Below are 15,771 nucleotides of genomic sequence, written 5' to 3'. Positions count from 1 at the left end.
CGCGTACCGTCATAAAATTTTCAGAAGAGGGAAAATATCGAAGATGAAAGGAAATCCTTCATGGTGATTAGGATACAAAGTGAGCGGAAGGGTGGTTTAATACGCTGCTATCCCTGTGGTTATCGTACGTCATCGATTTCTTGGTCGTTTCGTGAAAGGGGTTGCGTTCTCCCATGTGTCGTTCTCCCCGCGAATAGGGCGAGGAAAATCGACATGGAAATGATTCAACGGCTTGCATATATGTCATCGAATTTACGCGAGATTAGATGGAGAAACGCATTATTACGGGATAATGCACTCAAATTTGTACAAAAAGTATTTAAATATCTTTTGATCGAATGACTAATCCAGGGCATATTATTAACACGATACAACAGACATCTTTTTTTCTTCTTAACTGAATTTCTCCATTCGTTATGGAATACTTCGCTATCCTATGTCGTTTGTTGACATAAAATTTGTTGGATTTTCGATCACAAGCCTTTAAAGCGTTCTTCCCCTACTGCCCTCCTTCTGTCTAGTTAGAAACCTACGGTATTCGAGTCTACTTGGAACAGCGGAAAGTTCCAACGCCACGGTCTCGTAATTTGTGAGTTAATTACCAACCATCTATATTAGGCATGCAAGTGGATAGAGGCGGTCGAGTAGAGAGTGAAACGGAAAGAGAGAGAGAGAGAGAGAGAGAGAGAGAGAAAGTTGCCAGGTTATTTCTCTTCCATTCGCACGCAAAATTAAAGGCTTGATATACCGAACGCGATCAAAAGGACTACCCTCGTTCTTTTCTGTTCGCGCTTCCTCGTCTTCTCCCTGTCTCCTCGAATAATTGCAAACTTAAAAAGAAAACGTCAACCGCAGGATCATGACTACACCGCTGCTGGTCACAGCAACGAGTAATTACATCTTTACGCCTCGTTCGCGGTGACTGTTGCTTCGGAATAATTCGAACTAATTTCCGTCGTGACTAACCGAATGCGCGCATTTTCCGGCAACAGGTAAACGCCGCGAGATAAACGCAACAACGTCCGCGATATAACAGGCTTGAGCTTCAACGCTGATCCGCTATTAGTATGAATTAAAGTCGAGCAAACCGATTATTTTGAACATGCCAGTCATAATCCCGATGAAACGGATTGATATTCCAGATATTTTTCAACGGAAATATATATATGTATATATTACACGATTGAAACTACCTCGAACCCTCAACGGATATCAAATGCCAATTCATGTTTATATCAATCGGAAACTAAAATCAATCAGAGAAAAGAGATACTCAGTGTTTTCGAGCAGCTATTATTTCTGCTAACAATGTTCGCTAGTGAATCAATTATGCGCAAATAATTAATAATAATTAATAACGATGATAATTATGATGATGATAGACCTGAGTCTAGAGTAAAGTTGAGAGAAATAGGAGGATAACAACGAGATATTTAAACTGTAGTAATCTAATGATTAGACAAATTCTCATACATACAGATATTATATTTCAATAGTTATACATATATCAATCACATATCATGTTATATTTCCCAATAATGCAAGCAGAATCTAGTCGATGTAATCGATACAAGCAATCATAGTTTACTATCATGCACTATTGTTTCCCGATCTGCTAGATATCAAGCTTCATTATCAATTAACACGTTTAATACAGCTTCCTAATTTCCAAATCAGTAGTCTGTATCTGACGAGTGAGAAAGGGAGAAAGATAGAGAAGGAAATATGATGGTTAATGGATTTCATAATAGTAGAAATTAAATTAATAATTTTTTTAAAATATATTTGAGGATAATTGAGAATTAAGTCGTTCTCAAAAACAAATGTATAACAAAATTTAGAGAAGTTTGAACTTTAAATCCAACTATTATATAAGAGAATTCTGACGAATTATTTTATTTAAAAATATTTATTAATTTTCAAAAAAGAAATATTAATTACTCTAACAACTTGTAAATAGAAATTCTTTAAAATTTTTTTGCTTGGATTTTTTCGAAAAATTATTTCCTTTAAGCTAAAATTATCATGCAGTAATGATTAATATGATTGCAAGATTATAAATATATATTTCAAATATAGAACTGTCAGAAAATCTCGGAAGATAATTTTGTTGAAAAATATTTTTAAGAGTAATATATTTAACGTAAAAAATAGAAACTCTTTAATACTTTACAATATTTCAATTATATTCCTATTTAGAATGTTTACAAATAATTTTTTAATATAAATTTAACAAATTATTAACTTTAGACTCCCATGTAGCCTTAATTACTGCGGCATTAGGATTGTAAGATTATTTTAATAAAAAGAGAGAAAGGGAGAGAGAGAGATAAGACAGATAATTCTAGTCTACAAACCGGACAGCAATGAAGAGTTGATCACAGTTCTACGGCTCATTGTCGAGGATTACGAGTGTTCTGAGCGTCGAGAACGGGTCTGGAGACGTATCAACTCGTCGTAGATCCACTGGTTGATGACGAGACCAAAGTCGACGTGTTAATGTGGGCCGGGGAGTGGCGGCTTAACGATCGTCGTCGAGGACAACGTGGGATAGAGCGGAGACGATAGGTGGAGATTCTGACTATGTTTGTTCCTCTACATCCTCACACGGACATAACGAATCTCTGTGCTCGTATACTCGAAAGCTTGGAAGAAACATGTACGCGCGCGGTATGTTTACGCGATAATTCGAAAGTTTACGGCGGGCGCGGGCCGCTCTTTGCGGTTTCCAGGACAGTTCGTCGCACGAGAGTAGATCCGTCTCTCTCGACTAGGAAAACGTGATGGCCGAAACTACTCGTCAAAATTCGACACGGCGTAAACGCATCATATATACATTCGGTATTTTAAGAAAGATAAATTTTCGTTTATCGAGAAAGTAATAGAACCGAGGTAAAATTCTGAAATGTTAAACTCTTAAAAGGAATAAATAAATAAACAATTTTTAACAAATTCTCATCAGATATCGTTTTCTTCAAAACACATTATTTAAATTACGTGTGTACGACTATCTACTCTTTCGTATTAATAGAACTGAATTAAAAAGAAAATTTCTATTGTTTTACAATTGTATCGAACGCGAATGACAGTGTGTGAAAAAAAATATCGTGATATGTACGATTCAAAAAAGAAAAGAATATTCTATTCAGATAACTCAGTGTGACACAGTAGCGACTTGTTCGGAGACTAACAAGTTGTAAGTAATGGAAAATAAAGAGAGAGCGCAGTCTTGATGTATGTATATGTATATAAAGTATCCGAGTCTTGCCAACGTACGGTGCATTAATAACGCGTAAATAAATATACGCGACATGTAAAACAAATCGTTTGTCATACGCGTAACTCGGACGAAACAAGGACTCTCTTTTACGTCATGGTAACGTAATAACATGATCCACTCGTAGAGAACATAGATATGTGTCTGTCCGAAAGCACAATACAAACCATGCAAATGTGCTATTATTACTATGCAACGTGGTATGGTAACGGCACTAACTACAAACACTAATTTTACCTATAAAACTCGTCACGAAATAGAGAGTACTCTAAAAATACACGAGAACGAACGAATATATATAAATCCGAAATTTTGAAATATATATATATATATATTGATAATACACATGCTTCAAAATGACAACTTAATGTGTTATAGGGATTTTTGTTCGATTACGAAAATAATATATTTTGTAAAGAGAATAAAAAATTTTTCCAATATATATTTCACAGAAATCAAAAGATATATTAATATTATATATATATATATATATATATATATATATATATATTATATATATATATATATATTATATATATATATATATTTATTCTCTTTACAAAATATATTATTTTCGTAATCGAACAAAAATCCCTATAACACATTAAGTTGTCATTTTGAAGCATGTGTATTATCAATATTGTGGCATTATTTTGACATAAAAGCGACTGTGTCGCGTGATTATTTTGTCTTTTACCGAACAATATTCGGAACTTTCCGAACGTAAACAGAAAGAAAAGAAACCGAGAAAGAAACGTGAGGCGAGGCCGTGTTGTCGGAAAATGAAGAGTTATTTGCAAAATGGAAAGAGATGAGGAGAGAGAAAGAGAGAGAGAGCAACGATGCAGAAATAGGTATGAATAATGGGCGCCGCGCGCCCATATGGATTGTTCGACTGTCGCCAGAAACGAAACATGAGAAAACGCACTAGAATATGGGCGAAAAGAGACGAAAAAGAGACAGCGGCAGAGTGTAAGAGATAAGAGATGGATAATACGGAGATATAGAAGATGGGACTGCAAACGAGGAGACTCCTAATTCTGCTCATGATTGAGAATATTGAATATGGATACTCTTACCTTTTTTATCAACTGTGATACAGAAATCCGATCTCTTGCGTTTGTACTCATGTATTAAACTATTGAAAAGGTTGCAGTTTGTTGAAATTACCGTAATAATATCGCGATAACTTGAGCTACACATCGGCGTTACACGACCAGTTACTTCTGTCGACGCACTCGCTACAAAAATGTAATAAACTTGAACAGTTTCTTTCACTCGTAGCTCGCAGCTATTTTAATTTGATGCTGCCAATATTTCAAAGATTTTTAACGAAATGTTTTTCTGTTTCTTTTTGCGTGTCTTTGAGAGAAAATTTGCAATATGAAGAAAAAAAATGATTCTTTTAAATCTAACGCGGCAAATGACACAAATAATTTTGACTTTTTAATTTTCTTTCTATTGCATTTAATTGTTACATATCTCGACAAAGATATATATTTACTATGCCTGTTTTCAAAGTTTATTAGAAATGTTATGTTAATGTGAATGAAAATTGTGCTGGGGAAATTTTTTTTATACAAGAGGTGAAATTTTTAATCATGTTTTCAGTACATTACATAAATTCACATTTCACTTTAACTATTTATTTTTATTTTAATCATTATTAATTATATTAAAAATCTGAAAGAATTTAATTGTCTCTCTCAGAGGTTCAAAGTAAATTCTGTTTATCTAATTATTCATCTTCTCGGTATTCCCAGGGCTCGACGATATCAGTCATTCACCGCGATGTCGTATTCCGCGGACGGCGCCCACGGGCGCACATTTATGCGCACTAACGACGGGAGACGACGATCCCCCTAACAGCCGGAGACCTAGTTTACAAACTATTACACCGGTGGCATTAATATTCAGTTGGCTCTTATTCGACGGGACGACAAGAAAATGCATAATTCGGCGCTGGTGCTCGCCGACTGGCACCGTCGTAGAACTCTTACGGGGCTAGAAAGTCGGCTCTTCTTCTTCCCTCTTTCTCCCTCGTGCTTTTCTCTCCCTCTTTTTCGCCATCCGCCTGACACCTCTCGTTGGTCTCCATTTGGCACGCCCCGCTCTTTCGCTTCCGCTTTCGAACTTACCTTCGGCTACTGAAGAGAGAAGACGATACGTACAGCAACGCCCGAATTAATTACGAACAGAAGCGAACGCTAGCTCGAAAGGCGTAGAGCTACTTGCAGTGTGGCAGGTCGTAGGAAGATAGAAAACGCGTTCTTACTGCACACCCTTGTAACTGCAAGTACACTGGCGAACGTACATTACTGCGAGGCCGATGGAGACCGAGGTGGCGGATCCAGTCGTTATCAACTTGCGCCAAGCGGCAACGGTCCGAATGCAAATAGGTCTTAAATTTCGCTCGTTAACGACAGACGCCCTAGTCCAGGTTCTTACCGATGACAGCCTCTTTGGCCCCGCCATCCATGTGCTTGTCGGACGTTACGCGTCTCTCCGCATTTCCCCGCGTCTCCCCGCGAAAGAGAGCATCTACAAGCGAGGGTGCAAAAGTACTCGGTATAGACGTGCGAGGGTGTGAAGCGAGTAGCGCCTATATGTAGGCTTCGTGGGTATTTAATGAATATGCAAATCGCTTCCCCGAGTAGTTGCCCGAAGGAGAGGAAGATAGAAGTGACGTTCCTGCTGCTGCTACTACTGCTGCTGTTGCTACTGCTGGCTGTTACTACTGTTGCTGGTAACACGGTGGTGGTAATAGTTGGCGGGTGTTGGTGCCACTAACGGCGATGCAAAATTCCTGCACACTCTGACAACACACGAATACTCGAAATTGTCCTGAAGAGACTGTCGTGTTACATAGTTTATGCGCGTACAACGTTGCTGCCTCTGAATCTCACTTCCTTTCGACGATAGACACTACGCGAGTCTACCGGAAGAAATAAACACGCTGGAGGAAATCTTTCTGGTTTCAAACGTGTTTACGACATTTTTTGGCTTTGTTGAATCAATGATTGGCTTTAATTCTTTCTTATTAAAAAATCGAATCTATTGCATTTCTCAAAATGCAGTTCGGCCTATTAAACGTTCGCATAGTAAACGTGATTGATCACCGTGACACACACACAATGCATATATATATATATATATATATATATATATATATATATATATATATATAAGTATATATGCTCAAAATCGATAGAAGCTTCTTGATCGAGCGCAGCGTCGCAGCATAGTGGCATCCAGCGCTAGTTTAATTGAAATTTCTCAACATTCTCGGCAACGTCGAGAAGCAGTGCCGCTTTTGCAGTACGTCGAATATCTGCCATTCATTTCACGCGAAAATCCCGAGAAAAATCGAAGCGCTTAATCTGCCTGACCATCGAAGCAATTAAAATTCAGTGCTGCGTCGTCAATATTGGATCATATGCACGGCATGCAACTTAAATGTCAAGGACTTAAAAGCAGCCTTTATGCTTTTGCCTTTTTGAGATCAACATCATAGATAATGTCCATGTTGCCGATTATAGTTGTAATATGCTTGCATGTTTGACAGATTTTAGTAAGTCTCTATAATCAGTGTCATTGTATGCCTATAAAAAAAAAATTGTCTCGCAAACAGAATTTCCCTTTTCATCAAATGACATGAAAAATGATATAACTCTACTAATTTGCGTAAATCTGCTTGATGTTGCGTTCAATCAGATTCTGAATTTGATCATCATCTGTCATCTGTACAATTTAGCGGAAATTCATATTTTCAAATTATATACCATTTTTCTCGTGATCCGCTTGCGATGGATTGCTCTTTCAGAATTAGTTTCTGACGCGTGATTCTCTCTCTCTCTCTCTCTCTTCGCACCGCTCCTCTTACCTGCGGTGAGAAACGGCAGAACACGTAGCTAATCGGACGATTTAACAAAAATATGAAACTCGGAAAGAGACGTGCGAGAAATATGTACGGAATTCAGAGCGCAACGAGTTCATTTCAGCAGAAATGATCTCGATTTATATCGAAGCTGTTTCCGGATGAACGGAAGCGATACGCTTAACGCGCCTCGGCAGCCGATGAATTCCAAGGCCCACCCAACCCTCGTGGGCGCCTGCCGCCAATCCCCTTCCATACCCATCCTCGATCGGAAGTAGTTTGGCCGAGAGAGTGCCAGAATACCGATCGCGCGCTCGGTAATATACTCTACCCGTCGACGTTAGCTCCCGAAGTTATCCTAGCTATTCAAATGGATACGAGAGCCGCGGAAATTGCCATAGACCGGCGCATCGCGGGGTGAAGCGTCCCGCCGATATCGCGAAATCGATAAGAGACGCAGGTTGTGTGCGGCGGCATGCGTGTGCATGCGGCCCGGTGAAATCCCGAAGGGGGTTGAAGGGGAAGGACCGTCTGCATTGCCGGTGCATCTAGGCGCGCCGTATATCGACGCGTTTGAGCCGCTCGCTTTAATTGAACATCCGGAGAACGTGTCTCTCTCTCTCTCTCTCTCTCTCTCTCTCTCTCTCTCTCTCTCTCTCTCTCTCTCTTTCTCTCTCTTTCTCGGCGATAAGGATCAATTTTTACGAGGGGACGTCCGAGAATAATGATTACGAGCATTGAAACGGCTATTCCGCTTGCCGGATGCATCGTGGCAAGTACAGGGATTTAGAGGTAGGCTGATTAGATCTGATTAGAGAAGCTTCAAGTTACCGGCTGTCAAGAAAACAATTTTGTTGATGACAAATTGTCACTTTTTTAAATATTGTATCGAGATAGATATAAAATATTTTTCTCCGAGACTTTTAAAATTTATTAGTTTTGTTTTAAAGAAAGAAAAAAAAAAAAAACATTTGTCTCTGTCGTAATACGAGGATTAATAGTAGAAATGTAATTTTATATAGTTGAATGCTTAATGAAAATTTAAGTGAACGTTTTGTTACAGACTTATTTAATCGTTATTCTATCTGAATTTGTCTCTAGAGCTGGGCTTATTTGATAAATGACTGGTCGGGAAACCATTCAGTTCGCGAAATCGAATTACTCAAATAATCGAAAAGACAATCGTATTTTTGCCTATTTCGATTAAATTGATTCATTGACGTTTTCGATTTAATCGGATTTTCGATATATTGGAAGTTGCGGCGTTCAATAGTTACTGAAGCCGTTTCATATCGATAAATCGTTATCACGACAATTTCATATGTATAAACAATGGAAGCATGTGAGAAATTAGTCGGAACATTGCATAAAAATAAAAATAAAATTTCCAACGACAAATATATTTTTAAAATATAATAATTACTAGTTAATGTTAGAAATTTACATGTCGCGAAATACACATAATATCATTAACCTTGTATATGTAATCTCCATGAAATGTTTTTAATTTGTTGCGCAAATATTCCGAAAGAGCTACATTTTCCGTACATCCACCACAGCCGAATAGTTCGATCATCATGCGACTGGTTTGAACGTACAAAAAAAGTGAGACAATTTGGGACACCGGGTTCGGCACTAAAAATGATTAACATCCTTTGACCCGCGTTCCACTTTAATCTCACGAATTACATTTCCCATCAAGATCCCCGGCTGCGATATATCGTCCCGGGCCTTTACAGGCGGCCGGCATCAACTTCAATTAAACCGTAATATGACCAAGGTGAATGCACCTCGCGAGCAAGGTAGGGCACAAAGGGCAGCCGGCCGTACGTTGCGCGTACCAATCAATGGGGCGCGCGTACCGTCGAAGCCGACGGCGCCAGCTTCCTCCGACGGAGAGGAGACTTCATTGTCCGTGCATTCTATCAGGTTGGCTTCCGGTGTGCCGCGAGCACAACGAACGGCCAGGGGTCGCTCGCCGTCGCCGCCGTCGCCACGTCCTTTATGCACCACGCATCGGCAATGCACGATCGTCACGTCCGATGTCCAAGCAGCGCACTATTCGCGGAATCCGTCGCAGATTCATACACGACATAAATAGATAGATACATACAACGAGAGAGAGAGAGAGAGAGAGAGACAGAGAGAGGAAGCGAAAGCCGGCTTCCGACCGGTGGACGCGAATTATCTCGACACGTGACATTTCGTATTAAGCCAATGCGCTAATTAACTCTTTGCGAGAGGGATCTTCGGTTATTAATTCACGCGAGTCTGCGACCTTGCAGGCCGGATGCATCTGTCAACAATTTCCGTTTAATACCTCCCTCTTTCCCGATGGGCTCAATGGGCGGAAGTGCTATCTTGCTCGATCACGACATATAGATGGAACTATAGAACTATAGAATAATAATACGATTTGCGCATTCAAGAGATATCAAACAAGGCCACGTTATATGTGATATCGTATTTAATAATACTTTTTAACACTTCGGCACAGTTGAATGTATATCTTTCTTAATGGAAACGCGTATTAAAAGTTGTACTAGGTTCTAACCAACCCTCTCCACCTCACCTTTTCAATTATTCTTGCTATCTTATTACATTTGTTAAATACATATGTTAAAATGAAAGGTGAAAGAAATAATTAAAAATAAACCTTAATTAATATTATTTTAATTTTCTCAAGTCGAGAGCTTACAGCGGTGATAAAATGTGTCTGTGAATTAAAATCGCATACTTTATTTTACTCCATTATATAATAGGAAACTCGAAGAGACGAAAAGCTCCTCATTAACGCTGAAAAGCGTCATCTTTTCGCAGCGATCGTCGTGTAAGATAAAAATTTCCAGCTGTATAACGATCGAGCGTGCGGGCCGCGAATTTCACAAAACGCCGGCGGCGGTGCTATTCAAAGGGAGAAAGAGCGGGATTATAAATTCCCGTATTACTTATGGCGCGCAGGATCATAAAATTCATAACGACGTACAGCGCCGTAATATAACGACGGATGAACGTCGGCTGTTATATAGAACGCGTCGACCTGTTACAGTATTTGTAGGAATTTACGACGAACCGCCCCGCTGTAGCTACAACATCGTGCCGTACCATTGCGAACTACCATCCCCTTCCTACGAGAGCTCGAAACTTTCACGGTAGTTTCGGAAATGCCGCGCGCAAACAGACTCCCCCGGCGGAAGTTCTTGCTGCGCTATAGTAAATTTATAGGCATTAAATAGTCGCGCATTTTTCTAACGTTCCTCAGCGATGCTTCAACTTCATCTAAAGCCGATGGCGCGTTTGCATCGTAAACTTTACAGGCATCTTGAAAATCAAATTACAATTCTGACAAATCTTCTCTAATTCTCGAGAAACAGCAATACGAATTCGTTATTTGGAAATTTCTACCAAAGTATATTTTTCATCAGACATTTTTTTAATATTCCTCATCTATAAGATTATAATTTATTTAGTAATATAATTAGACATATAATCACATTTGTTAAATATAATTAAAGGAACATTTACATATTTTTTGCATTGAGAACCTATATCAATTTGTTGGACGACAAAAATTCATTACTAAATTCAGAAAAGAAATAAAAATAGCGGAATAAGAAAAGATAGGTATAACAAAGCATAAATCTAACGTGAATTATTACACGGGCGAACGATCGTGCGTGACGCATTGCTAAACGCTAGTCGGTGTTGTAATATACGCGTTCTTTTTTTCTTTTTTTCTTCTAGCGTATAATCGCACGCTATGCGGCTATCGTGTCTCTTCCATTAATAATAATACACTAATTTCATATTCCAAAGTATACAAAGTGTACACAGAGCTATGTATCCGGTAGTCCGATGGCTACAACGGAATCTCATTTTTAAGCACGATGAAAATTCAAATTGCGATGGCACACGAGAACGCATTCTTTTTATACACGAAAAAGTAGCGGCTTATTATTATTTAATCTATCTTTCTTGAATGGATATTCATGCCTGGTATATGAAAACAATATTTAGTAATGTGAAATTTACTATTTTATTCGCTTCAAAGTATTTCTAGATTGGCTTTTCACTATAATGTCCTAACGTGTATTTTGCTTACGAGCGAGATTGATTTCAAACTTTGCGCCAACTTTCTCGCACGATCGTGGAGTATGTACATGCGCGACCGGAAACGTTACGTAGTACGTTCTGATGGAGAACGCAGAGATGTTGCGCTATAATTGGTCGCCCTGGCTTATGACAGGCATAACCGCGTCCCGATATGAACGTCCAACCACTAATCTGTTGTACGCTTGCTGTGTATCACGTGCAACGTCGTTAACACGACATTGCAATGCGTTGCAATATCGATAGTCAAGCATATATCCTTACGTATGTTACAAGCTTGAGTAAAATACTCAATCGCGATCCTATTAATCGTAATTATTGTACTATTAATTTTTCAATTACAGCTTCTTCAAGAAGCGTAACGTTTTTCTTCATTTATTTATATTTATTATTTATTTATATATATACGCAGATTGGATTAATTTGAATAGTTTCATAAAAAATCATTTTTAATTTCTCATGAGATAAATGTATCCCCTGTGTGTTGAAAAGAAAATGTGAAAGGTGCGCGTTTCCTTTAATACTGTCGCTGTACATACTATATTGACAAATTTAAGAGGTAATGTGTACGCCATTCCACGGTCGCTCGTGCACCCTTACGGTACCCTGTAACTTTCGAACGACGTACTACGTGTGCTGCAATTTGCAGGCACGCCGTGCTGTATAAGTAATCGTTTCTGCTGGTCTATCTAGCAACCAGCCAAGGTTGTTTGGAACCCCCGATCTCTCGACGTTGCCCGTTGCACCTACAATACATATATATGTGTGTATGTATATATATAAATATGTGTATGTATATATATATATATATATATATATATATATATATATATATATAAAAGGGTAGTTTCTCGCTTTAATGTTTAGCTCGCGCGTTTTCGCGGCGTCAACTTCTCTGTTTCGGTTAACTTCTACCTCCACCGTGCGAAATGTACATACGCGCGCACGCGTGTGTGTAAACGCGCGTGCATACACGTGTTACGTCGACACACGTGCTGGATGCAACCAGCGAGAGAATGCGTCCACGGAAGTACCGTCCGCATCGTTGTTGTTCAGCATATGCGATCGCGCTCTCGGACGACTCGGTATACACGCTTCGCCAGCTGGCGGGTGTACTGGCTCGTAATACACCGGAGGAATGTACAACGACGTCCCTCCCCCTCCCCCTGATTTCCCCACTGGCGCCGTAGCCGTACTATTTAACCCCCTTCGTTCTCATCCCCCGGTCCGTATCTACGCGCGGCCGAATCTGGTACCAGGCGAGGCACTCGTGGTATTTCCGCAAATTCGATGCTCTCCCGATGTCCCGGGGACGAGAGGTATGCGAGGGGTTGAGTTGCACCGCGGGGCGATCTGCGGTGAAGCGTCTGTCTGGACGGTTGCAGCGCAGCTTCCTCCTCGGTCGAGGATGGAGGACGACCGGCTGGCCGATACATTCTTAATTAACACCCCCCCAGTGTACAACTTGGCACGTTCTTTTTCTGTGTTGTCGACGCGACAACAGGGCACGTTCGAATGTAAAATTACCAGTCCTGATTACCATTTATTACAGCAGATGAAGGATTAGATGAAATAAGAGAGACGTTCAAGCGTAATTTTTAATTTTCGAAAAATATCGAGTTAATCATAATGCATGTGTGTATAGAATTATAAAATTGTATGAGATTGTATAAAAAAGATTTTGAAAACAAATCTCTCTACAATACACGCATGTGAGAAAAACAGGAATATTGGATTTTTTACGGCAAGATTTATATTTAATTAAAAATATATTACACAATTTTTAGTTCATATTTAGTAGGTATACAAAATTTTAAATATAAAGTTTATCTCACAGAAATGGACCCACATATTGTATTAAATTAATTAATGAAATTATACTCTCTACTATGTCATATGTATGTGTCCTGTATTATCCAGCTTGCTCTTCTATGTATCAAATATACACGAAGCGCTCAACATATTAAAGAGTGGGGGGAGTTAACGAAATTCTCGTCGCGATATTACTTCTGAAGTTTAGTATTTGCTTCACTTTATTTTTCATCGCGATCCGCTACCTACTCCGCGGAATATCAAAAATATAAAACATAAAGCGACACATGGCGCAGTCATGTCGTGATACGATTTTCACTTATAGTATACGAAAGATCATATTGTTCAAACACTAAGCATTTTTTCTCTTTTCATTTTTCTTTATCTCGTTCTCTCTCTTTCTGAATTTCACACTTTTTTTAAGAAATTTAGTATCTTTTTATTAATCCTATAGGAGTGCGAAAGAAATGTGTGAAATGTGTGAAATTAAATATGTTTGCGAAAGAAGTGATCTATTGCAATGAAATATTTTGAACAATACAGATTTAATTTACGATAATTTATTGAACTATCTTTGATCTCTTGCAGAAATTTCATAAGAACTTAATCTTCGCGCTAAAAAGTTTTTCTGTTCACATATACACAAGCTCTTAATTTTTTTATTTTAACGCAATTGATTAAAGATTACAAAGATTAAATGACCCTTCTCACCTTTTGCATGTTATTTATCTTACAAACAAGATATGTCGTTTTTTAGAATATCCGGTCTTGTTTCTCTCACTTTACGTTTGTTTTCATAATATCTATATATCAACTGCAATATACAAACTTTATTTCGCGATTACATTTATGACGAGTCAAATATTCTTACACTTACAACAAATCAAAAATATAAAATTTAAATATTTGTTTCAGTTACGATCTACGCGGCAAGCACTCGGACAAGGCATCGCATTGGCAGGATAATGAATATCTCAACAATCGAGCGTTCTTCAGAACAACAACAGAACCAGCAACTTTGAGAGTTGACCACATACAGGATCAGGACGAAGGTGAATTTAGGTGCCGAGTGGACTTTACCACAAGTCCGACGAGAAACTCCAGAATTCAACTGACAGTGATAGGTTTGTACTCTATTTAACAGCACATATTTTATGCCTAAAATGTAAATCTAATTTGACAATTGACAATAAAATTTTGACAAATAAAAGAGTCTAGCGCGTTACACGGGACGCAAGTAAAAAGAAAAATAATCTTTTTAGAAATCCATGTAATTAGACGTTTCGGTTACTTTGTCATCTTATTTTCGACTTCAATGATTATGCGATGATAAAAATACGTAATTATTTTTATTATGTACAAGTGCGCAACATTTTCTTATTGTTTTCATGTATATGTAATTTTTTAAATTATGTAATGTTTTGACATTGGTTTGACATGATTCCTTGAATTTATTGTGTTTACAAAAATTTTGTTAGAAAATCTATGAATATGAATGATATAATATAAAATAATATATTAATTTTTTTTTACTTCTAAATTTTAACAAGTTAATTAGGACGTTCTATAAAAGAGAAATGATAAATATTAATAATAAAAGCAGTAAAAAATTGTTACTTTTCCAAAATTCGTAATTAATCGTAACAACCAATTTTATGATTAGTTAATTTTATTTTTTGTTTAATTAGAGATTATTTAATCTGACAATAGTCTGCATAGTTTACATTACATTCTTGAAACTAATAATTTGTTTTATTTATTTAGTGATTAATGAAACTGTAATCACTCTTCAACATAGCTTGTTCAATCATCATGTAAAACATTAATCTTTGTTAATATTTCAGTTCAGAACAAATCGATTAATGCAAATAATCGCATGAATAAATACAATTTTTTTCATTTATATATATAATTCAATATCAAATATATGTTGTGTATGTAACTATAATAATGAATAACTTTATATTGCAATTAGTGAAGAATATTAAAATAATGATAAACGTTATTATGGGCCAAGTTATAATTTATTGATTACAGCGATAGAACTTCAATAGAATTCTATTATGCACGATTCGTGAAAATACATGTTCGGGAAACAGTATGCGAGCAAATTCCATTAGTCAGTTTCACATAGTTGGAATAGTTAAATACGTAATCTTCATTGTGTCTATTGGCTACCTCGCATTTTTTATGTTCTATATTCTATGTCATATTATATCTGTACTATGTCTATATTATTCTTACAATAAGTGTTAAATTAATTTTGATTAAACAGAACATTCCAAAAATTATTAGTTGATTAGTATGCATCTTTTTTATAACTAATAAATCTTATATACAATATAAATTTAATGAAAAAATATATTTCTAATATTATGTTGTTTTTTATTTTTTTAATACAACTGAAGAATAATTTCTATGTAAGTACTTTGTTTTCATTCATAATAATTTTAAAAGTGCTAAAAAGTCGGCAATTCATCCTGTGTCTGTCATTAAATAACATTTTTTTTAAATTATTATATAACAGGATATCGAAGAAGGTATATCTGTTTATCTCGTGAAAAAAGAATCTCTCGCACAGTATCTTTTTTATATTACAATTCACACGTTTCTTTTGTCTTCCTTTCTCGCAGTCATTGTTGCAGTACCATTTATCTGTCACAAAGAACGTTTGATCCCCGTTTAAAGCGCTGCT

The 15,771-nt window shown here is 37.3% G+C and overlaps 1 protein-coding gene across 15 annotated transcripts in view; it reads left to right on the top strand.

Moving 5' to 3' along the window:
* LOC140669659 (nephrin) overlaps positions 1 to 15,771 on the top strand; it is a 380,112-nt gene that overhangs the window by 314,758 nt on the left and 49,583 nt on the right. For all 15 annotated transcript variants that reach the window (XM_072899677.1, XM_072899676.1, XM_072899679.1 and 12 more), the window contains one exon: positions 13,992 to 14,200. In XM_072899677.1, the coding sequence (XP_072755778.1) occupies positions 13,992 to 14,200 (209 nt within the window). The remainder of the gene's footprint in view (positions 1 to 13,991; positions 14,201 to 15,771) is intronic.

Source organism: Anoplolepis gracilipes, chromosome 9, assembly GCF_047496725.1.
Source record: "Anoplolepis gracilipes chromosome 9, ASM4749672v1, whole genome shotgun sequence".
Classification (NCBI taxonomy): domain Eukaryota; kingdom Metazoa; phylum Arthropoda; class Insecta; order Hymenoptera; family Formicidae; genus Anoplolepis; species Anoplolepis gracilipes.
This window is presented reverse-complemented; position numbering and strand designations above follow the sequence as displayed.